The 24,237-nt window shown below is 45.8% G+C and overlaps 1 protein-coding gene and 1 long non-coding RNA gene across 7 annotated transcripts in view; one reads left to right on the forward strand and one right to left on the reverse strand.

Moving 5' to 3' along the window:
• Positions 1-24,237, forward strand: part of unc80 (unc-80 homolog, NALCN channel complex subunit) — a 345,386-nt gene that overhangs the window by 280,373 nt on the left and 40,776 nt on the right. For all 6 annotated transcript variants that reach the window (XM_033023608.1, XM_033023610.1, XM_033023609.1 and 3 more), the window contains 2 exons: positions 7,471-7,594; positions 9,434-9,559. In XM_033023608.1, coding sequence (XP_032879499.1) covers positions 7,471-7,594; positions 9,434-9,559 — 250 coding nt within the window. The remainder of the gene's footprint in view (positions 1-7,470; positions 7,595-9,433; positions 9,560-24,237) is intronic.
• LOC116974983 lies at positions 3,108-17,319 on the reverse strand. Its single transcript, XR_004412495.1, has 3 exons — positions 17,308-17,319; positions 8,680-8,686; positions 3,108-3,201 (listed from the first exon to the last, which is right to left on the reverse strand). It is a non-coding gene; the product is annotated as an uncharacterized LOC116974983 (long non-coding RNA).

The raw sequence follows: 24,237 nt of genomic DNA on the forward strand, positions 1-24,237 counted from the left end.
CGAAAGGCCAGTGAAGAGTCTTGGCAAGGTGTTTAGCAGCAGCCTGAAGGATACAGCATCTGTCCAGGCAACCTGTCAGGAGCTGGAGAGCTGGTTGAGAGCAGTGGACCGGTCGGGCTTCCCGGCAAGTTCAAGACATGGATTTACCAGCATGGTATCCTGCCAAGGATACTCTGGCCACTGCTTGTCTATGAAGTCCCAACATCCATGGTATGGAGATTGGAGAGGAAAGTCAGCAGCTTTCTCAGAAGGTGGCTGGGACAGCCCAGGAGCCTTAGCAGCATCGCCCTTTACGGAAATAACGCCAAGCTCCAGCTGCCCCTGAAGTCCCTGGAGGAGGAGTTTAAGGTGACTCGGGCCAGAGAGGTGATGCTGTACATGGACTCCAGCGACACCAAGGTGGCTCAGGCAGGGGTGGAGGTGAAAACTGGGAGGAAGTGGAGAGCCGGCGAAGCCGTGCTGCAAGCAGAGTCCCGGATACGCCACAGAGTCCTGGTGGGAGCAGTGACTCGGGGAAGAGCTGGCCTGGGAATCTTCCCAACTCCGCAGTTTGACAAGGCCAAGGGGAAGGAGAGGCGCAGGCTGGTCCAGGAGGAAGTGAGGGAAGTGGTGGGGGAGGAGAGGTGTACCAGAGCAGTTGGATTGAGGCAGCAGGGAGCCTGGACAAGGTGAGAGCAGGCCATGGACTGAAAAGTCACATGGACTGAGCTCTGGCAGGCAGAACCACAGGGCATCAAGTTCCTGGTCCAGGCAGTGTATGATGTCCTGCCCAGCCCATCGAACCTCTTCATCTGGGGCAAAGCGGAATCTCCAGATTGCCCGCAATGCTCAGGCAAGGGGACGTTGGAACACATCCTGAGCTGTTGGCCAAAGGCTCTTGGGCAGGGCCGGTACACATGGCGTCACGACCAGGTTCTCAAACCCATTGCAGAAGCCATCAGCATGGGAATCAGCAGCTGCAGACGAGAACGCCCCACCACCCAGATGATCACCTTCGTTAAGGCCGGAGTGCAGCTGCCAAGAACCACAGCAGCCAGGAATCAGTCAGGAATCCTGGCGACTGCGCAGGACTGGCAGCTTTCCGTAGACCTGGTGAAACAGCTGAAGTTCCCACAGCACATTGCCACGACCACCCTGAGGCCAGATATCCTCCTGGTCTCAGAGGCGACCAAAAACATCGTCTTGTTGGAACTGACAATGCCGTGGGAGGACCGTCTGGAGGAGGCTCACGAGAGGAAGATGACCAAGTATGAAAAGCTGGTCATAGACTGCCGTAAGCAGGGCTGGAAGGCAAGGTGTATGCCCATCGAGGTTGGCTGCAGAGGTTTTGCAGGGCAATCGCTCTACAAAGCCTTTAGCGCACTGGGCATCAACGGAGTGGCGAGGAAAAGGGCCATCAAGAACACCACAGAGGCAACGGAGAAGGCCTCGAGATGGCTCTGGATCAGGAGAGAAGGTCCTTGGGGAGGAGCGAATGCCACCTGAACACAAGTCGTGGTCTGATCAACCACGGCTGGGTCGCCTGGGTGAGGGTGTCTGATGTTGAAAGACCCGAAACACCCAATGACCCCCGGTTACATCACTGATGATGTGTTCAGGAGCATCAATAGATGCATTTGTATCAATGCCCTCTAGTGGAGGACATTTTCACCCTGCAGGTAAAGGTTCTGACTGTCTCCTCTGTCTATGTCTCTCATAATTGTATATGCTTCCATCAGGTTTCCCCTCAACCTCTGACATTCTGGAGAAAACAATCGCAAACTATACAAACTTTCTTTGTAGCAGAAACCCTTCAATCCAGGCAGCATTCTGGTAAACCACCTCTGCACCCTCTCCAAAGCTTTTACATTTTTCCTGTAATGGAGTGACCAAAATGCATGCAATACTCCAAATGTGACCTATCCAAAGTCTTATAGAGCTGCTTCAAGACATCCTGACTCTTCTATTCAATGCCCCTAGCAATAAAGACAAGCATACCATGTGCCTCTTTCCCACCCTAACTACTTGTGCTGCCACCTTTAGTGAGCTAAGAACTTGGATTCCAAGATCCCGCTGCATGACAAACCTGGTAACTGTCTCTTTGCATTCAACCTCCCAAAGTGCAACACATTGCATTTGCTCGGATTTAATGTGCCATTTCTCCGCCCATTTCTGCAGCTGATCTCTATTCCGCTGTGTCTTTTTTTTTTTTTTTAATAATCTTTTTATTAGAGGCAGGTACATATCATATTAAAAACATTTCATGTATATCATTCCTACATTACTAATATTATCGATTGATATTAACTCTGCTTCTAGTATTTTTTTTTATATAGATAGAAAATAAGAAAGAGAAATTTAAAAAAAAGGAAAAAGCATGATAAAGAAGAATGGAATAATTTACTAAAAATACAACATTGGAGTTAAGTTTGTAAATTATATAGTATAACTTTTCATCTAAACCTTAATTCGAGTTTCAGTCAGGTTCCCATGCCGAACCAGTCTGCCCCTTCAAGTAGTCAATGAATGGAGACCATATTCTGATAAAAAGTTCTTGTTTGTCCATTAAGACATGTCTGATTCTTTCCAAATGTAAGGTCTCCGACATTTCCACAATCCACATTTTAATTGTGGGGGTTATAGGACCTTTCCAATTTTTTAATATTAATTTTTTCCTAGTTATTATACTGTAGTTGATAAAGTTTCTTTGGGTTGTTGTAAATGTTAGGCTTTGTTCTGATATTCCTAGTATTATTAGTTTTAAATCGGGATCCAATTGAGTGTTGACAACTATAGATATTATTCTAAAAATGTCCGTCCAGAAGTTTTTGATTTTTATACAATTTGCGAATGTGTGAGTTAGGTCAGCCAGTATTAGGATGTTTATTCAAACAATCATCAAGAATTTCTGGATCTCTAGTTCTAAAGTTTTATGTATTTGATTTAACATAATTTCTAAGTTGTAAATATCTAAAAAAATAATTTGAGTGTAGTCCGTAAGTCTGTTGTAGCCCCTGAAATGAAAGAAAGATGCCTTTCTTATAAAGTTGTCCCATCCTTTTAATTCCATAAATTTTTCATTGTATGAAACCTTTATCCAACATAAAAGGTTTAAATGAGGGGTTGTTCACGATGGGGAGATAGAGTGATAAACTATCAAATTTTAAGGTATTTTTTAATTGTCTCCAAATTCGCATACCACTGTATATTATAGGATTTTTTCTGTAAGTTTTTTTAATTCAATTTTGAGGTAGCAAACAGAATCGAACCAATTTCAAAAGGTAAACAATCTTCCTTTTCCATCTTTGACCAATCTGGTTGTTGGTCCATTTCTTCCAGCCAAAAGTTCATATTTTTAATATTAACTGCCCAGAAATAAAACAAAAAATTTGGTAAAGCTAAACCTCCATTTATCTTAGATTTGCATAAACTACTAACTACTTGTACTGCCACCTTTAGTGAGCTATGAACTTGGATTCCAAGATCCCGCTGCTTGACAAACCTGGTAACTGTCTCTTTGCATTCAACCTCCCAAAGTGCAACACATTGCATTTATCGGATTTAATCTGCCATTTCTCCGCCCATTTCTACAGCTGATCTCTATTCCGCTGTATCTTCTGACTGCCTTCCACACTGTCTGCAACTCCTCCAATTGTGGTGTCATCAGCAAACTTACCAACCAACCTACAATTACGTTTAGGTCATTTATATATATCACAAACAGCAGGGCTTCCAGCACTCCACTGGTCCAGAATAACTTCCTTTCACCACAACCCTCTGTCTTCAATGAATAAGCCAGTTCCGAATCCATACGACCAAGTCATCGTGAATCCCGTACATCTTAATCTTCTGGATCAGCCTACCATGAGGAGCTTATCAAAGGCCTTACTAAAATCCATGCAGACAACATCCACTCCTCTACCTTCAGTTGCTCCTTTGTCACCTCCTCAAAGAACTCAGTCAAGTTTGTGAGACACAACCTACTGCGGCCAAAGCCTCTCTAATTAGCCCATTCTCTTTCAAATGGAAGTAAATGCTATCTCATAGAATTCTCTCCAATAGTATACCTACCGCTGACTTGAAACTAACCCGCCTATAGTTCCCTGGATTTTCTCTACTATGCCTCCTGTGTGCCCCATAGTTCTGCTCCCACTGTCTCCCCCCCCCTCCCCACCACCACCAACAGAGATGGAGGAATAGAGAGTAGGTTCCTTATCTTGTGCAGTTTGCTGATAAATTGTGTAGTATTAGTAGTAAATATCTAATCCGGAATAATACAATAGATCCTTAAAGATCTTATTCCTTAATGGTTATTGCTGAAAGGATGGACATAATCACAATAGTACACACTAAACATAATTTTGTAGATTAGCCTGGAATTTGCAAAGCGAGAAACCAAGTTTATTTACACATCCTATTATGAAAGAGGAAATCCAGTAGCAGTTTCTGGAGTATACATGTATGTCGTTAAATGTGAAAATCTACAATTAATGCATTGAATTTCTGCTAAGTACACGTATTTATAAACTAACCCTTAAATGTCATGTCTACTTGATGCAACTTGGTATTTAATAGGCTGTAAGCTATAGTTACAGCCTACCAACTGCTCTGGCTAACAATAATTTTATATTTGCCAATCATCTTTAATATCCAAGGTACACAAAAATGCTGGAGAAACTCAGCGGGTGCAGCAGCATCTATGGAGCGAAGGAAATAGGTAACGTTTCGGGCCGAAACCCTTCTTCAGAGTCTGAGTCTGAAGAAGGGTTTCGGCCCGAAACTTTACCTATTTCCTTCGCTTCATAGATGCTGCTGCACCCACTGAGTTTCTCCAGCATTTTTGTGTAACTTCGATTTTCCAGCATCTGCAGTTCCTTCTTGAACATCTTTAATATCCAGTTGTGTATAAAGTAACAAAAAAACTTTTTTTCAAGGTTTATAATATTTACTCATAAAATATTTAATATCAAATTAAATTAAAAACATACTTTTTGATCCTGCTAAAATACATTTCACTATATCGGCTCAAACTTTGACACAATGGCCTCTGATGTAATTTGTTTTCTCCACTATTGATGTTTGTCTCTCAACTGAGTTCTGACTTTTGAAGAGGGCCAAGCTATGGAGGTCAAGAGCAAGCATCAGAAAATAATATTTTCTTCCTATTTCTTATAGTTTTTCATGATTGTTGTTTTGTATTACAGGTGCACAACCTTTTATCCGAAAGCCTTGGGACCAGACACTTTTCGTAATTCAGAATTTGTCGGTCTTCGGAATGGAATTTTTTTAGCGTAGATTTTAATGGCTGGCTCAGTGGTAGAGTGCTCGGCTCATATCCGCAAGGTCGCGAGTTTGCGCCTTGATCCTGGCAGTTACTCGATCGCGAGTTTGAGTCTTCAATGTCGTTTTTTCTTGCAGAATAAATGTTTGTATGAAATACAGTGTAGGAGAAGTGTACTGACTAGTGTGGGCAGAACTTTGGAAGTGATTGCCCACCAGTCTAAAAAGCCGCTGTGTCTCCCTGTCCCTGGGATAGCAGGGGGCGATCAAACAGCACAATACCCCCCTCCCCCTCCAACTCCAGAGGAATCCGCTCCCCGATGGGCCGCTACCAAAGATCATAGAGGAGCTCCTCTATGATCTTTGGCCGCTACAGCGACAAGTGGCAGTTCGCCCACAGCCCGAGCTGCGCCCCCTCATCCGCCACCCCAAGAACAAGACGTACCTTGCACACCATCAGCTTCTGCCCTACGTGTTCCTCTGGAGTTGGAGCGGGGCTGGGCTGGAGTTGCTGCTGGCTGTGGGTCTCTGGGATCTCCGTGCTTGCAGTGGGCCTGGGGGTCGGTGGGCGGCGGTGGGAGCCGTGGACCTACGGACCTACCTCCGTGGAGCTAGCCAGCTTCGGAGCGTGGAGATTTGCGGGGGCGAGCTGCTGCGACCCGACTCCGGTGGATGGTGTCACCGGGAGCTCGCGGGTCTCCGGTGGGAGACTGCTTTGCGGGGCACCGGCAGCGGCGACTTCTCCCGCCCGAATTACGGGGTTGAGAGCAAACATCATAGAGGTTGAGAGTGACCTGGAGGGGGGCCTTACAACGCCCGGCGCGGCTGTAAATTGCCGCGGACTTGCTAGCGCCCGCCGGGGGCTCCAACATCAAGACCGGGGCAGGGCCCTACATCTCCCGGCGTGGCTTTGAGTGGCCGCTCCCCGATGGGCCCCTACGACGCCCCGAGCTGCGCCCCGTCATCCGCAACCCAGGTTCCTCTGTAGTTGGAGTGGGGCTGGGCTGGGCTGCTGTTGGCTGTGGGTCTCTGGGATCTCCGTGCTTGCGGTGGGCCTGGTGGTCGGTGTCCAATTGGTCCTGACACGGTCCTGCTGCAATCACCGACGTGAAGACAGTGCAAAGCCCCCGCGCCGGTGCAATGGGCGGGGAGCTGGAGAGGGGAGGGAAGGGGTCACACACATGGCCGGGAAGCAGAGGGGTGTAGGTGGGGTGATACTGAAGCGAGCGACAATCTGCTGCTGCCTGCCCCGCTGAGTTAAAAAGTTCCCACGCAAGACTCACGAAACACTGTATATCGTGAGTCTACCGTGGGAACTTTTTAATTCAGCGGGCAGGCAGCAGCAGATTGTCAATTATTAACCCTCCCGCGCAATATACCCTCATCTTCTCTTTTATGAATGGGGATTTAGTTCCCCTTTCTTCGAGGACCGACCGGAGGTTCCGCTGTCACCTCTGCGGGCCGCCCTCTGTGAACGTTTTCAAGGACCTTTCTTCAAGGACCGAAAAAATGGCCGCTATTCGGAGGTTTTCGTTATTTGGATCTTCGGATAAAAGGTTGTGCACCTGTACTGGATTATTTTAACCAATTGCATATTAGCATTTGCATATATTTTGCACGTTTAACACTCAAGTTTGAAGCTTTGAAAATGGCAGGTATGTTGGGTCTAAGACTTCATTGTGAAGGTTTTTTTAGCAGACTGTAGGTTCTTCATTGTGACTGACTAAATAGGCATCTTGATAATATCACTTGCTGGATGCCAGAAACTGCCAACATTAAATGCCCGGCAGTAACTGATGTCAGAAAAGAAGACATTTAAGCCATGAAAATGCTCGCTCTTCACATTTGGTCGAAATGACTGTGCAGTCAGTCACATTGAGCACCTATTGGTCTAGAACTTGTGACCATCTGTGAAGGGCTGGGAGTTTCCATGGTATGAATTTCTTCTTTCCTGATATCAGTTGCTGTTGGGCATCTGTTCCAGGCTGTTTCTGGCATCCAGCAGGTGAGGTCTACATGATGGTTAAGCTATTAGTGACATTGAAGAATTGAAAGGCTGCAAATCAAGAAATGAAAAATGTTAATTTAACTTTTTGAATATTTAATAAAGTGACATTGATGTTAGGACATATGTAGTTTTCCATCTAATAAATTAGTTTAAAATATTGGGATATTTCAGAATATTTTGGCTAATCATTATTATTTCTTTAGGCGCCAGGTGGAATGGGAAGCTGCCAGCAGTTTAATAGAAGGCATTTGTTTAACTCTTCAAAGACAGCCGATCATTTCATTTCTGCCACATCTCAGGTCATTGATTAATGTCTGTGTTAATTTGGTAAGTAGAATTGTAAGCACAGAGATTTAATCATTCTTTGCTTAATATTATGTAGAGTTCTTACATTGATGTGAACTGTCTGGCACTGAACTGTGTAGATTAAAAAATCAAGCATTAATTTCCAATCCACGCTGATCATTTTCTGATGCTAGTTGCAATTCTAGATTTGGCTCCTTGTCAACACAAAAGGAAGGTCTGAGAGAACTTTTGCCATTGCTCCTAACTATGGTAACATGTGCTGGGAAATCTATGCTAGGCTGAAAATAAAGATTCATCACATGAATGTTGAATTGGAAGGGTTGAGATTTAAGTAGGGTAACAAGTTAACTGGCTCCCTCAGATTCGCCTCCAAGCAAGATTTATCATCCCTCAGGAAAGAAATCAAAGGCAAAATACATTTCAGTGAAGTCAGCAACCTCTCAGAATATCGTTTTTTTTTTTTTTTTTTCTTCTTCTTTCATTTCTATCTGATTTCCAAAATTACTGAACAATTGCTCAAGAATGCTTGTGCCTGTATTCACTTAAGGATTTATTTCTCTGTTTTCAGTAAAAGGATAATTGGGTTATTTTTGAGGATGTAAACTTAACTCATCATAATTGCCCTTAAGATTGTCATAGTTTATAGTCACCTTGAAGTCAAGTCAAGTCAAGTGAGTTTATTGTCATGTGTCCCAGATAGGATAATGAAATTCTAGCTTGCTGCAGCACAACAGAATATTGTAGGCATAAATACAGAACAGATCAGTGTCTATATACCATAGACCATATATATACGCATAAATAAACAGATAAAGTCCAATAGGCTGTTATAGTTCAGAGTTTGTTTGAAGTTGTGTTTAATAGTCTGATGACTGTGGGGAAAAAAGCAGTTCCTGAACCTGGATGTTGCAGATTTCAGGCTCCTGTACCTTCTACCTGAAGGCAGCGGAGAGATGAGTGTGTGGCCAGGATGGTGTGGGTCCTTGATGATGCTGGCAGCCTTTTTGAGGCAGCGCCTATGATAGATCCCCTTGATGAAGTCCGAGCCGGTGATGGCCTGGGCAGTGGTTACAACTTTTTGCAGCCTTTTCCGCTCCTGGACGCACAAGTTGCCTAACCAAGCCACGATGCAACCAATCAACATGCTCTCCACTGTGCACCTGTAGAAGTTAGAGAGTCCTCCTTGACATACTGCTCTCCGTAATCTCTGTAAACTTGCAGTTTATGAATTGAAGGCATTGTATTTAAGTAAGTAGTTTGAGGGTTTTCCCAGTTTAAGTGTAAATCCTGAGTGGAATTTGCAAATGGTGCTATTCTCATCTACCTGCTGGTTTTGACCTGCTAGGCAGCAGAGTTTACGTATTCAGATGATGCTATCAAAGAAACTTTGTCAGCTTTCTACACATTCAGTTGTGGTGTACCAGTATTGGATAGATTGAATCTTTAATGTAGTTACATTGCCACACAAAGGGGAAATTTTGTTCTCGATCATGTCAACCTTTATGAATATTGTTGAAGCTACCATCACATTCCTGCATCTGATCTCTGAGAACATTTCTTGGAGTTATTTTATCTACCTAACAATCGAGGGGTTAAAACGTTTTATCTCCACATAAAACTTAATTGTTTTGTTTTGTGTTGAGTTGTTCTGTCAAGAAACTGCTAAAATTAGTGAACATTCTTCAGTACATCCAACTGAAAATATTAAATAGAATATCATATAACGTGTATTCCAGTCATAATATAAATATAAACCAAGAATGAAAATACACTGATTTTATTAATTATAGGGGATTTCAGGAACTGATACCTGTCTGATACCTTGCAGTGACATTTAATTCTCTCATTTGATATCCATAGGTAATGGGCGTTGTTGGACCATCAAGTGTTGCTGATGGTCTACCACTTCTGCACCTGAGTCCGTACCTTTCTCCTCCACTACCCTTCAGCACAGCTGTGGTGCGGCTTGTTGCTTTACAAATTCAGGTATGTTTAATTTGCTGCTAAATGTCAAGACAGTAACATTTCCTGGGTCCATCCATCAAACACCCTGGAGAAGGCCATACATGAAAAAGTGTATATTTGTTTCAGTTTCCATTCAATTTGCATCCAAAGGTTGGGAAAGCCAAATAAAAATTCTATGCCCATAGTATTTTGTACGAGCAGCGAGCTATTACTGGATAACTGAAACAAAACATTAAATGTACCACAGAAATAAATAAAATGGTGGAAATGTTTTTTTGACCATTTAAATTAATTGCGTTGTTTTTTAGGCAGAATCATCAAGGAAAGGAATCCACCCAGCTTGGAGCATAAAAATCTAATTAAATATACATTTCATTTGAACAATAAATTAAAAAACATGCTGGAAATATAAAATGAAACCAGAATGCCAGAATTATTCAGCAGATCAAACCGCATCAATGGAGAAATTAACAGCACTGGCTGAGAAGTTGATCAAGGCTTGCATTCACGAGAGAGTTAAATATAGCTCTTCGGGCTAATGATATAGGGAGAAAGCAGGAACGGGGTACTCATTTTGGATGATCAGCCATGATCATATTGCAGGCTCGAAGGGCTGAATAGCCTACTCCTGCAGTACAATGCCTTCCATAATGTTTGGGACAAAGACCCATAATTTATTTATTTGCCTCTGCTCCACAATTTGAGATTTGTAATAGAAAAAATCACATGTGGTTAATGTACATATTGTCAGATGTTAATAAAGGCCATTTTTGTACATTTTGGTTTCAACATGTAGAAATTACAGCAGTGTTTATTCATAGTCCCCCCATTTCAGGGCACCATAATGTTTCGGACACAGCAATGTCATGTAAATGAAAGTAGTCATGTTTAGTATTTTATTGCACATCATTTGCATGCATTGACTGCTTGAAGTCTACGATTCATGGACATCACCAGTTGCTGGGTGTCTTCTCTAGTGATGCTCTGCCAGGCCTGTATTGTAGCCATCTTTAGCTTATGCTTGTTTTGGGAGCTAATCCCCTTCAGTTTTCTCTTCAGCATATAAAAGACATGCTCAATTGGGTTCAGATTGGGTGATTGACTTGGCCACTCAATAATTGACCATTTTTTAGCTTTGTAAAACTCCTTTGTTGCGTTAGCAGTATGTTTGGGATCATTGTCTTGCTGTAGAATGAACCGCCGGCCAATGAGTTTTGAGGCATTTGTTTAAACTTGAGCAGATAGGATGTGTCTATACACATCAGAATTCATTATGCTACTACCATCAGCAGTTGTATCATCAATGAGGGGAAGTGAGCCAGTCCCATCAGCAGCCATACATGCCCAGGCCATAACACCCCCACCACCGTGTTTCACAGATGTGGTGGTATGCTTTGGATCATGAGCAGTTTGTCTTCTCCTCCATACTTTGCTCTTGCCATCACTCTGATATAAGTTAATCTCCATCTCATCTGTCCACAGGACCTTTTTCCAGAACTATGTTTGCTCTTTTAAGTACTTCTTGGCAAACTGTAACCTGGCATCCTATTTTACTTCGGAGTCACGTGAGTGACTACGTGAAGAAGGCCGTCACCTCGCCTGGCTTGTCATTACGTTGACTCGCTTTGCGCAAACGAGCCGACTGGCGGCAGCATTTGCACTGTCCAGCGGTAAGTTTAAACCAGCAAGGTAAGTTTCCTTGGTTCCTGCGGCTATAACAACTTTTCGGACGAACTCCGTCTCGCTCCTGAACTAGCCAGAACAGCGGAGCGCACCAAGTCAGCTCGGCCGACTGGAAGCACCCACAGACGGCGACGCAAACGCAAACACCGCCGTGGATGCAGAGGTGGGTTAAAGGCTAGGTTAGAGCTAACCCCACACAGGCTATCGATTCCTAGCCTTTTCCTCGCCAACGTGCGCTCACTGGCAAACAAAATGGATGAACTCCGGCTAAGGATCACCTCCCACATCTGGATCAAAGACTGCAGCAGCTTGATCGTCACTGAAACTTGGCTCAACACTGACGTTCCTGACAGCGCCATCCAGCTAACAGGGCGTCATTTACTCTGAGCGGGCAGGACAACAGACTCCGGTAAGACCAGAGGTGGGGGTCTGTGCATTTATGTAAATAAAGCATGGTGCACGGACACCACCATCATCGAGAGTCACTGCTCAGCTAACCTAGAGTTCCTCAGGGTTAGATGCAGACCATTCTATCTGCCCAGAGAGTTTACCTCCACTGTTGTGACTGCAGCCTATATTCCTCCTGATGCTAATGCTAAGCTTGCAATGAAAGAACTGCATACTGCCATTAGCAAACAACAGACTCACAACCCCGAAGCAGCCTTCATTGTTGCGGGTGACTTCAATCACTCCAACCTGAAGACTGTACTCCCCAAATTCCACCAACATGTCTCCTTCGCCACTAGAGATGACAAGATACTGGACAAAGTTTACACAAACATGGCTGAAGCTTACAAAGCCATCCCCCTCCCCCACCTTGGACAGTCTGATCACCTCTCATTGTTCCTCCTCCCAAAGTACTCCCCACTCATCAGACGTGTTAAACCCACAGTGAGGACAGTTAAAGTCTGGTCAGCGGAGGCGGACTCCACACTTCAGCAGTGTTTTGGAAACACTGACTGGAAGGTGTTTGCAGCCCAGGCCACCCTTGACTCCCACACGGACATATACTCTTATACATCCTCTGTTTTGGACTTTATCAACTCCACCATCAACAATGTCACCTCCCTCAAACGGATTAACATATTCCCGAATCAGAAGCCATGTAATGAACAGCGAGGTCAGGCTAGTGCTGAAAGCATGGGACACCGCTTTCAGGTCAGGCGATGCTCGAGCCTACAGCTCATCAGGGCTAACCTGAAGAGGGGCATCAAGAAGGCCAAGCACTGCTACAAGCTAAGGATTGAGGAGCACTTCAATAACAACTCCGACCCCCGACGCATGTGGCAAGGCATCCAGGCCATCACAGACTATAGACCCACCAACACCACCCCCACATCCAGCGACGCCTCCTTTCTTGAGGAGCTTAACCACTTTTATGGCCGCTTTGACAGGGACAATCTAGAGATGGCCATCAAGGCTGTGCTCCCTGCTGATCACCAGCCCCTCACACTCACCCCCTACGTCGTGTACGTGGCACTGAACAGGATTGATGCACGTAAGGCTGCTGGCCATGACGGCATCCCCGTGCGCGTCCTCAGGGCCTGTGCTGCGCAGCTGACAGATGTCTGGACTGACATCTTCAACCTGTCACTTGCCCAAGCAGTTGTCCCCACGTGCTTTAAAACCACCTCCATCGTGCCGGTGCCAAAACACTCCACTGCGGCAAGCCTCAACGACTTCCGCCCAGTTGCACTTACTCCCATCATCACCAAGTGCTTCGAGAGGCTGGTCCTGGCACACCTCAAAGGCTGCCTACCTCCCACACTGGACCCCTATCAGTTCGCCTACCGCAAGAACAGGAGTACGGAGGATGCCATCTCAACGGCACTTCACTCCGCCCTCTCCCACCTTGACAACAGAGACACCTACGTGAGAATGCTGTTCATCGATTATAGCTCAGCATTTAACACCATTATCCCCTCAAAACTGATCACCAAACTCAGCGACCTGGGCATCGACCCCTCCCTCTGCAACTGGATACTGGACTTTCTAACCAACAGACCCCAGTCTGTTAGGTTAGACAAGCACACTTCTTCAACACTCACCCTGAACACCGGCGTTCCACAGGGCTGTGTGCTGAGCCCCCTCCTCTACTCCCTCTTCACCTACGACTGCACACCTGTATATAATAATAATAATAATAATAATGGATGGGATTTATATAGCGCCTTTCTAATACTCAAGGTGCTTTACATCGCATTATTCATTCACTCCTCAGTCACACTCGGTGGTGGTAAGCTACTTCTGTTGCCACAGCTGCCCTGGGGCAGAATGACGGAAGCGTGGCTGCCAATCTGCGCCTACGGCCCCTCCGACCACCACCAATCACTCACACACATTCACACACATTCACACACAGGCAAAGGTGGGTGAAGTGTCTTGCCCAAGGACACAATGACAGTATGCACTCCAAGCGGGATTCGAACCGGCTACCTTCCGGTTGCCAGTCGAACACTTAGTCCATTGTGCCATCTGTCGTCCCATAGTATATGGTACTAACACCATCATCAAGTATGCAGATGATACAACGGTGATTGGCTTCATCAGCAACAACGATAAGTCGGCCTATAGGGAGGAGGTCCAGCTCCTAGCAGCATGGTGCGCTGACAACAACCTGGCCCTTAACTCCAAGAAGACCAAGGAGCTCATTGTCGACTTCAGAAGGTCTAGGGGCGGCACGCACACGCCCATCCATATTAACGGGACGGAGGTGGAACGTGTCTCCAGCTTCAGGTTTCTGGGGGTCAACATCTCCAATGACCTCTCTTGGACCCACAATACCTCAACTGGTCAAGAAAGCTCACCAGCATCTCTTTTTCCTGAGGAGACTAAAGAAGGTCCATCTGTTTCCTCAGATTCTGGTGAACTTCTACCGCTGCACCATCGAGAGCATCCTTACCAACTGTATCACAGTATGGTATGGCAACTGCTCTGTCTCCGACCGGAAAGCACTGCGGAGGGTGGTGAAATCTGCCCAGCGCATCACCGGTTCCTCACTCCCCTCCATTGAGTCTGTCCAAAGCAAGCGTTGTCTGCGGAGGGTGCGCAGTATCGTCAAGGACTGCTCTCACCCCAGCCACAGACTGTTTACCCTCCACCCATCCGGGAGGCGCTACAGGGATCTCCGTTGCCGGACCAGCAGGTCCAGGAACAGCTTCTTCCCGGCGGCTGTCACTCTACTCAACAACGTATTGCAAAAAAATTGCACTACAGGTGCACAACCTTTTATCCGAAAGCCTTGGGACCAGACACTTTTCGTAATTCGGAATTTGTCGGTCTTCGGAATGGAATTTTTTTAGCGTAGATTTTAATGGCTGGCTCAGTGGTAGAGTGCTCGGCTCATATCCGCAAGGTCGCGAGTTTGCGCCTTGATCCCGGCAGTTCCTCGGTCGCGAGTTTGAGTCTTCAGTGTAGTTTTTTCTTGCAGAATAAATGTCTGTATTAAATGCAGTGTGTTGAATGAATTCCTGAATTTATAAATGTGACCGCAGCATTGAATCACCTCTCGCACTCATGTCACCCTAGCGGGACTACATGCCCTTAGGGGACATTTTCACACTCTTATATCCGTGTGCAGCAGAGGCGACGTGCGTTTGGCGCCAAACGTGAGCTTTGGTGAGCTTTGGTGTGCAGACGATATCCTGGGGAAAATGTCCGGTTTCTTCCAGGTAGGCGATATACCCTCCCGGGCAATATACCCTCCACTTCTCTTTTATGAAGGGGATTTAGTTCCCCTTTCTTCCAGGACCGACCGGAGGTTCCGCTGTCACCTCTGCGGGCCACCCTCGGTGAACGCTCACTCAACTTTGTCTTGGGATTCCTACTCTCCCGCGCAATGTACCCCCACCTTCTCTTTTATGAATGGGGATTTAGTTCCCCTTTCTTCGAGGACCGACCGGAGGTTCCGCTGTCACCTCTGCGGGCCGCCTTCGGTGAACGTCCTGTCTCCCTGTCCCTGGGATAGTAGGGGGCGATCAAACAGCACGATACCCCCCTCCCCCTCCCCCTCCAACTCCAGAGGAAGCCGCTCCCCGATGGGCCGCTACGGCGACAAGTGGCTGTTCGCCCACAGCCCGAGCTGCGCGACCCCAAGAACAAGACGTACCTTGCACACCATCAGCTTCTCCCCATACGGGGAGCGTGTTCCTCTGGAGTTGGAGCGGGGCTGGGCTGGAGTTGCTGATCTGGGATCTCCGTGCTTGCAATGGGCCTGGGGGTCGGTGTCCCGATGAGGGGGCTGTGGGCGAACTGCCACTTGTCGCCGTAGCGGCCCATCGGGGAGCGGCTTCTGGTGGTCCTGATGTCTCCGGCCAGTTTGCAGTTTTCCTCTGGAGTTGGAACGGGGCTGCGCTACTGCTGGCTGTGGGTCTCTGGGATCTCCGTGCTTGCAGTGGGCCTGGGGGTCGGTGTCCCGTTGGTCCTGACGTCTCCGGTGACTGGCACTGTCCTGCTAGCATCGCCGACATGAAGACAGTGCAAAGCACCCGCGCCGGTGCAATGGGCGGGGAGCTGGAGAGGGGAGGGAAGGGGTCACACACATGGCCGGGAAGCAGAGGGGTGTAGGTGGGTTGAAACTGAAGGCAGCGACAATCTGCTGCTGCTGCCTGCCCGCTGAGTTAAAAAGTTCCCACGCAAGACTCACGATACACTGTGTATCGTGCTACCGTGGGAACGTTTTAACTCAGCGGGCAGGCAGCAGCATATTGTCAATTATTAACCCTCCCGCGCAATATACCCTCACCTTCTCTTTTATGAATGGGGATTTAGTTCCCCTTTCTTCGAGGACCGACCGGAGGTTTCGCTGTCACCTCTGCGGGCCGCCCTCGGTGAACGTTTTCAAGGACCTTTCTTCAAGGACCGAAAAAATGTCCGCTATTCGGAGGTTTTCGTTATTTGGATCTTCGGATAAAAGGTTGTGCACCTGTACTACTACTCTATGTATGTATATATATTTATTGCTCATATTCTATGTTCGCTCTTCTGGGGAGATGCTAACTGCATTTTGTTGTCTCTGTACTGTACACTGCACAATGACAATAAAGATTGAATCTGAATCTGAATCTAACTTTTTTAAACGTTCAAACCCACATGGAGCACCTGATGGAGAGGTGCTCCACAATGATATACTCCAAAGGAGGGAGTTATCAGCCCGGGTATTATGGAGAAACCTCAGGCAGCGACACCTGTTTCAGGGCTGCACAATGTCTCCCGCTCTGAGGAGAGGAGAGGAGCATTCAGGGTCAGTTTTAGTCTGACCCAGAGAGAGAAAAAAAAAAAAAACCTGATATAGGTCCGCTGGAGGGGCCATGTCAGCGCAGGTATCCTCAGGGGCCTGCGGCAGCACCTGTTTTCAGGGCTGGAAGAGTTGACAGAATACCCGTAAGGGGCCAGAATTCTCACGCTACAAGAGCCGGCAAGGGGACAGCGCTATCAGGGTGACATTGGAGGGCATGAAATCCAGGATATGAAACCCGCCGCCGAATCCTCTCTTCAGGTAAGACCTATCCCACAGGTAAGACCAGGAGGAGGAAGCAAAAAGCTGTCGGACTAATCAAGGTACCAACGACGAGCAAAGCTTCATCAGTAGGCGACGACACACCCCACGCCTCCATAGTGGGTAAGCGGTTCACTGAAGCCGGTGGTAGCCTGAAAGCTGGGCACGGAAATATGGCCAGAGTTGTCTTACAAGGCAGGCTCAGTATGATGAGGTTTCAGACCAAGACCCAAGCCGGTCTCAGGAGAAACATGGAATCCACGCACCCTACCAGTCCTCCCCAATCAAGGAGGGGAAAAGAACCCGCATCAGCGGCCTTTGGGCTTACCATGAGATCACCGGTAGCCATGGAGGTAGGTGGGTCTAGTTTTTCCGAAACATGGGGTTGTGGACCATTAACATGTTGGTAATATTTACACAAGTGACAATGAAAAACAACATGAGATTCAGATCTGGTTTTTAAAACAGATGATAACATGTGATTACTTATACTGCACAACATACATAGGTTCCAAGCAGGCTTGGAATTGGGGCCGGAGTTGTCTTTCGAGGCAGGCCCAGTATTATGGGCAGGATTGCCTGTTAGGACAGGTTGACAGATGGAGGATGTCACTTCATCCAGATTTAACTCGTATGTGCAGCACAGACTTTCAGAATAGTAAACTTTGTTACTGTCTAACAACTGATTTCTATAGGAGCTATATGGCAAGCATCGATCTCAAAGATGCATGCTATTCAGTTCCCATTCACCGGGATCACCAGAGATATTTGAAATTTATCTGGATGGGTCAATGATAACAGTTAAAACGTTGCAAAATAGGCTAACTTCAGTTCCCAGGTTTATTTACCAAATTACTAAAGCCGGTGCATGGGCTGCTCAGAGCTCAAGAACATTAGTTATCGCCTATTTGGATGATGTTTAAACGCTGTATTTTACTAAAATTAACTGTTGTAGGCCCAAACTATATTTGAGGAATTGGGGTCCCTCACCCATCCAGTTAAATTTAAGTTGATACCAATCAGAACTACTGATTATTGGGATTTACATTTAACAATCAACTTAACAGGGACTACGCCCTGGGGCAAGAGATGCAATTAACAGAAACCTGTAACAACCTCGTTGGTTATGAAGCAGCCTTCTATTCATCAAGTGTAATTGGCAATATAGCAGCTGTGTTTCAGCAGTGCAAATTGGGCCTTTGCATTACCAGAACTTATAACGTGCAAAGAATTAACCTCTCAAGTACCATATAGGTCATTATTAATAAACCTATGCTATTCTCAGCTGAAGCTACCAAAGTCACGATGGTGGCAGTATTCAGCATTGCTCCAGTATTTTGGTCAGTAATCTTCAGTAATTACAAACTGATGCTAGTGCTCAAAGATGAGAAATTACGAATGCCATCTCCAGTTACGGAGGTGGACGCGGGTTGCATGAGTTACCGATTTTTCAGTAATTGGTATCAACTACCTATAAACACTAGGTGCATTCTATACATTAAAGGTTATTGTAACAATGTGCATAATCTGCATGCTCAACTCCAAGTTGATACACTATGGTGGTGGCATATGTTAGTCACATGGGTGCAATCAAGTTTAAATATCCTGTGATATTTACCTAATCTCATTTGACATTATTGTATCATGTGAAATCAATGACAACACAGAATGGATGTTGGATCACAAAGTATTTAATGTCATTTTGGCTCAATGGAACACCGAATATCGATATGTTTACATCCAGGCTCATTTACCAGCTGCAAAACTTGTGGCATACAGTGGCGAGAGATACATTATCGCCAAACTGTGGAAGAATGTTATTGCATGTTTTCCTTCATTCTGCCTCATCAGTTGGGTCTTGCAATAAATCCAGCAAGATACCGCTTCAGGCCTTCAAACTGCCTGACTGGTTCCTGCTAATGTTGGGAATAATATAGAACCTTATATGGTTATTCAAAACATAAAACTTGCTGGTTTAGCCTGTGACTCAGGAAACCAGCCTCTGCATGATACATCAAGTCATTAACTTGCAGACTCTGAGACGACTATTCCTGCGGCTCGGGTTGTCAGACCAATCCGTGTAAGTGCTCACTGCAGAGTGCAGGGCAAGCACCAAAAGGCGGTACATCTCCACTTCAGCAGATGGGAAACGTTTTTGTCTGAATACACATGTTACATACTGTACAGCACGGATAACTAACGTCTTAGAGTTCATTTTCAAATGAGTCTTTGACAATAATTAAGTTACAGTGCCATTAACTGCCAACGTGCATTCTCATCATATTTGCTGCAGCAAGTGGGACCTACACTGTCGGGCCTCACCCTCTGATATCCAGAATTATATAGGATATCTTAACACAAGTTCTCCCAGACCCAGTTACACGGAAGTATGGGACAATGACGTTATGCTAACATTACTTCACCAGGGAGCACCAGCTACATCCTTATCTTTAGCCGGCTCTCATAGGTAGTAATCCTCATGGCACTGGCCTCAGTGCAACGAGTCCAGTCACTACATAAATTGCGACTGGACAGGGTGGTTACATCTGCTATAACATAATATTTTATGTTTTTGATTTAATCAACCAGAACTAACCAGGGGCGTTAGGTCTCAAACAGTTTCATGGCATACCCTATGGACCTTCGGGAATGTGTGGTCACACATTTACAACAATGCATCTAGATCACCTAGAGCCTCAAAGGCTCCAAACTAAGCAATGTTTGTTAGTTACAAAAAAAAAACACAAAAAAAAAACTTCATAAGAAGTATTAGTTCTACCATCTCCAGGTGGTAAAATGGGGTTTTGGCTAATGCAGGAGTCGATACTAATATTTTCAACACTCACTCCACCGGGGCTGCTATCACATCAGCTCCAAGGATTATGTACATTTCCACTGGACCACATCCTAGCAGCTGCAGGATGGTCAAACGAACATACTTTACCAACATTTTATATAACCCATTGCCAAATCGGGGGTATTTGCCAACTCCATTTTAGATTCTGTTTTATAGTTTCCCCTGGATTAAAGGGGTCATTATTATATTCATTGGATGATTAAAGCATCAGCATAACAAACCAAGTCATGTCTGAATGCATTAATCTTTTTCACTCATCCATGGTCTCTTCATGCAGTGTGTAACGTATGGACTAATTTCCGGCATGAAATCACAGAGCTTCAAAATCTTCACGTAGTCACTCACGTGACTCCGAAGTAAAATAGTAAGATTAAACGAGAACTTACCAGTTTGAAGTTTGATCTTGATTTTATGAGGAGTTACGATGAGCGATTACGTGCCCACCGCTCCCGTCCTCATATTATCATGGTCATCTGGTAGTTTCAGTTCTCAAAATCTTACTATGTTCAGTTCAACTACTGTAATCTGTGATTCCACACCGCTTCTTTGAAGTATGACGCGCCAGGCGAGGTGACTGCTTTCTTCACGTAATCGCTCATCGTAACTCCTCATAAAATCAAGATCAAACTTCAAACTGGTAAGTTCTCGTTTAATCTTACTATTTTTACGGCTAACCAGGGGTTTGCATCTAGCAGTGTAGCCTCAGTATTTCTGTTTATGAAGTTTTCTGCGGACAGTGGTCATTGACAAATCCACACCTGAAGAGTGTTTCTGATCTGTTGGACAGGTGTTTGGGGATTTTTCTTTATTATAAGAGAGGATTCTTCTGTCATCAGCTGGGGAGGTCTTCCTTGGCCTGCCAGTGCCTTTGCGATTAGTAAGCTCACCTCACTCTTTCTTCTTAACAATGCTCCAAGCAGTTGATTTTGGTAAGCCTAAGGTTTAGCTGATGTCTTTAACAGTTTTATTCTTGTTTCTCACTCATAATGGCTTCTTTGACTTTCATTGGCACAACTTTGGTCCTCATGTTGATCAAAGGCAATAAAAGTTTCCAAAGGTGATGGAAAGACTGGAGGAAAGACTAGGTGATGAGAGCTATCTTATACCTGCATTAAGGAGGCATTTAAACACACCTGAGCAATAACAAACACCTGTGAAGCCATGTGTCCCAAACATTATGGTGCCAAAAACATTATGTCCCGAACATTATGGGGGGGGGGCTATGTATAAACACACTGTAATTTTTACATGGTGAAACCAAGATGGATAAAAATACCCATTAATAAAATCGAACAATGTGCACTTTAACCACATGTGATTTTTTCTATTACAAATCTCAAATTGTGGAGTACAGAGGCAAATAAATAAATGATGGGTCTTTGTCCCAAACATTATGGAGGGCACTGTATTTTCACATATCTATGATAATCACAAGAGATCACTTCAGCGAAGATGTATATTGAAGAAGGCAAATGCAAAATAGAGGAAGAGCGGGAAAAAGGGTGTTTAAAAAGACAGCACAATTCCAGCATTCTTTTTTACTCTCTTCTTATCTCTTTTCTTCTGTTCAGCAATTGTCTCATTCTATTTCCTTCTGCTTCAGGCTAATGGAGACGGAAGACACCACAGAAGTTATAATATAACAAAAATGAACTGCAGATGCTGATTTATACTAAAGATAGGCACAAAATGCTGGACTAACTCAGCGGGTCAGGCAATATCCCTTGTGAAAATGGCTAGGTGATGTTTCGAGTTGAGACCCGTCTTCAGACTGATTGGGGGGGGGGGGGGGTGGTTCTGGATGTAAGGACAAATCAGGGCCGGCAATAGATGACTGTGGACAGGGTGGCTCACTGATAGGCCAATTGTTGGCGAGGGACGATGAGATCCAAGGATGTTGTAATCTTGAACAAAAATCAAATTTCTGGTCAAATTTAACATGTCAGGCAGCATCAGATTCAGATTCAGATTCAATTTTAATTGTATTGTCAGTGTACAGTACAGAGACAACGAAATCCATTTAGCATCTCCCTGGAAGAGCGACATAGCAAATGATTTGAATAAATAATAATAAGTGATAATACGTGTCCGGAGGGGGGGGGGTGATTGGCAGTCACCGAGGTACGTTGTTGAGTAGAGTGACAGCCGCCGGGAAGAAGCTGTTCCTGGACCTGCTGGTTCGGCAACGGAGAGACCTGTAGCGCCTCCCGGATGATAGGAGGGTAAACAGTCCATGGTTGGGGTGAGAGCAGTCCTTGGCGATGCTGAGCGCCCTCCGCAGACAACGCTTGCTTTGGACATGCTCAATGGAGGGGAGCGAGGAACCGGTGATGCGTTGGGCAATTTTCACCAACCTCTGCAATGCCTTCCGGTCGGAGACAGAGCAGTTGCCATACCATACTGTGATGCAGTTGGTAAGGATGCTCTCGATGGTGCAGCGGTAGAAGTTCACCAGGATCTGAGGAGACAGATGGATCTTCTTCAGTCTCCTCAGGAAGAAGAGACGCTGGTGAGCCTTCTTGATCAGAGTTGAGGTATTGTGGGTCCAAGAGAGGTCATCGGAGATGTTGACTCCCAGGAACCTGAAGCTAGAAACACGTCAGTGTGGATGGGGGTGTGCGTGCCGCCCCTGGACTTCCTGAAGTCCACAATGAGCTCCTTGGTCTTCTTGGAGTTAAGGGCCAGGTTGTTGTCAGCGCACCATGCTGCTAAGTGCTGGACATCCTCCCTGTAGGCCGACTCATCGTTGTTGCTGATGAGGCCAATCACCGTTGTATCATCTGCATACTTGATGATGGTGTTAGTACCATGTACAGGTGTGCAGTCATAGGTAAAGAGGGAGTAGAGGAGGGGGCTCAGCACACAGCCCTGTGGAACGCCGGTGTTCAGGGTGAGGGTTGAAGAGGTGTGCTTGTCTAACCTAACAGACTGGGGTCTGTTGGTTAGAAAGTCCAGTATCCAGTTGCAGAGGGAGGGGTCGATGCCCAGGTTACCGAGTTTGGTGATCAGTTTTGATGGTATAATGGTGTTGAATGCTGAGCTGTAATCGATGAACAGCATTCTTACGTAAGTGTCTCTGTTGTCGAGGTGGGAGAGGGCGGAGTGAAGTGCCGTTGAGATGGCATCCTCCGTACTCCTGTTTTTGCGGTAGGCAAACTGATAGGGATCCAGTGTGGGGGGTAGGCAGCTTTTGAGGTGTGCCAGGACCAGCCTCTCGAAGCACTTGGTGATGATGGGGGTAAGTGCAACTGGGCGGAAGTCGTTGAGGCTTGCCGCAGTGGAGTGTTTTGGCACTGGCACGATGGAGGTGGTTTTAAGGCACGTGGGGACAACTGCTTGGGCAAGTGACAGGTTGAAGATGTCAGTCCAGACGTCTGTCAGCTGCGCAGCACAGGCCCTGAGCACGCGCCCGGGGATGCCGTCAGGACCAGCAGCTTTACCTGTCCAGCATGTGTGGACAGGTAACATTTCGGGTCAGGGCCCTTCTTCAGACCATTGTCTGTCCATTCCCTTCACAGATACTACCTGACCCGCTGAATTCCACCAGCACCTTGTATTTTGTTCCTTCTGGCTAATCGTCAGGAACCAGAATCACCAGATGTCATCTAACCTCAGTAATCTGTGATATTATCTAACCTCAGACCAACTGTATCCCTGGTGACAGGAGATAGCTCCAGCAGATAACATGAAGGATAATCCAAAGAGATTTTAAAAGGACATAAAGGGGAAAAGAGTGACGAGAGAGAGTGGGACCCGTCAGGAATCAAAGCGGTCAACTCTGTGTGATGCTGCAGGAGATGTGCAAGGTCCTCAACTAGTATTTCTCCTCTGTCTTTACCGTGACTTGACTTGACTTGACTTGGAGAAAGACATGTGGACAAGGGAAACTTGGGGCAGTCACTGGTCGTATCTTGAGAGCAGTCAGTATTATGGTCAAGGAGATGCTGAAAGTCCTGACACGTATGAAGGGATACAAATCTCCCAGGTCTGATCAGATATATCCAAAGACACTGGGAAGCTAGAGAGGAAATTGGGTGAGAATTATGAGTCTTCATTAAATACGGATAAGGTGCCGGAGGACTGGAGAGCGGCAAATGTTGTGCCTCTATTCAAGAAGGACTGCAGAGAAAAGCCTGGGAACAACTGGCCAGTGAGTCCAACATCTGTGGTCAGAAATCTAGTAAGATATACATGCATAGGATGTGTAGGAAAGAACTGCAGATGCTGGTTTAAATCGAAGATGATGTTTTGGGTTGAGTCTCTTCTTCAGACTGAAGAAGGGTCTCGACCCGAAACGTCACCCATTTCTTCACTCCAGAGATGCTGCCTGTCTTGCTGAGTTACTCCAGCATTTTGTGTGTACCTAAGATATACGTACATTTAGATGGACGAGGGGTGATTAGGTATAGTCAACATGGTTTTATACTTGGGAGGTCATACCGCATGAATCGGAGTTTTTTGAATATGTGACCATAAAGGTTGATGAGGGCAGAGCTCTAGACATTGTGCATATGGATTTCAGCAAGGCACTCAACAAGGTTTCACATGATAGGCTGCTCTGAAAGCACAGATCGCATGGGATCCAAGGTGAGATAGCTGATTGCATAATATTGGCTTCATGGAAGGAAGCAGAGGGTAATGGTGGAAGGTTGTTTTTCTGAC

The sequence above is a fragment of the Amblyraja radiata genome, chromosome 7 (genome assembly GCF_010909765.2).
Source record: "Amblyraja radiata isolate CabotCenter1 chromosome 7, sAmbRad1.1.pri, whole genome shotgun sequence".
Lineage (NCBI taxonomy): Eukaryota > Metazoa > Chordata > Chondrichthyes > Rajiformes > Rajidae > Amblyraja > Amblyraja radiata.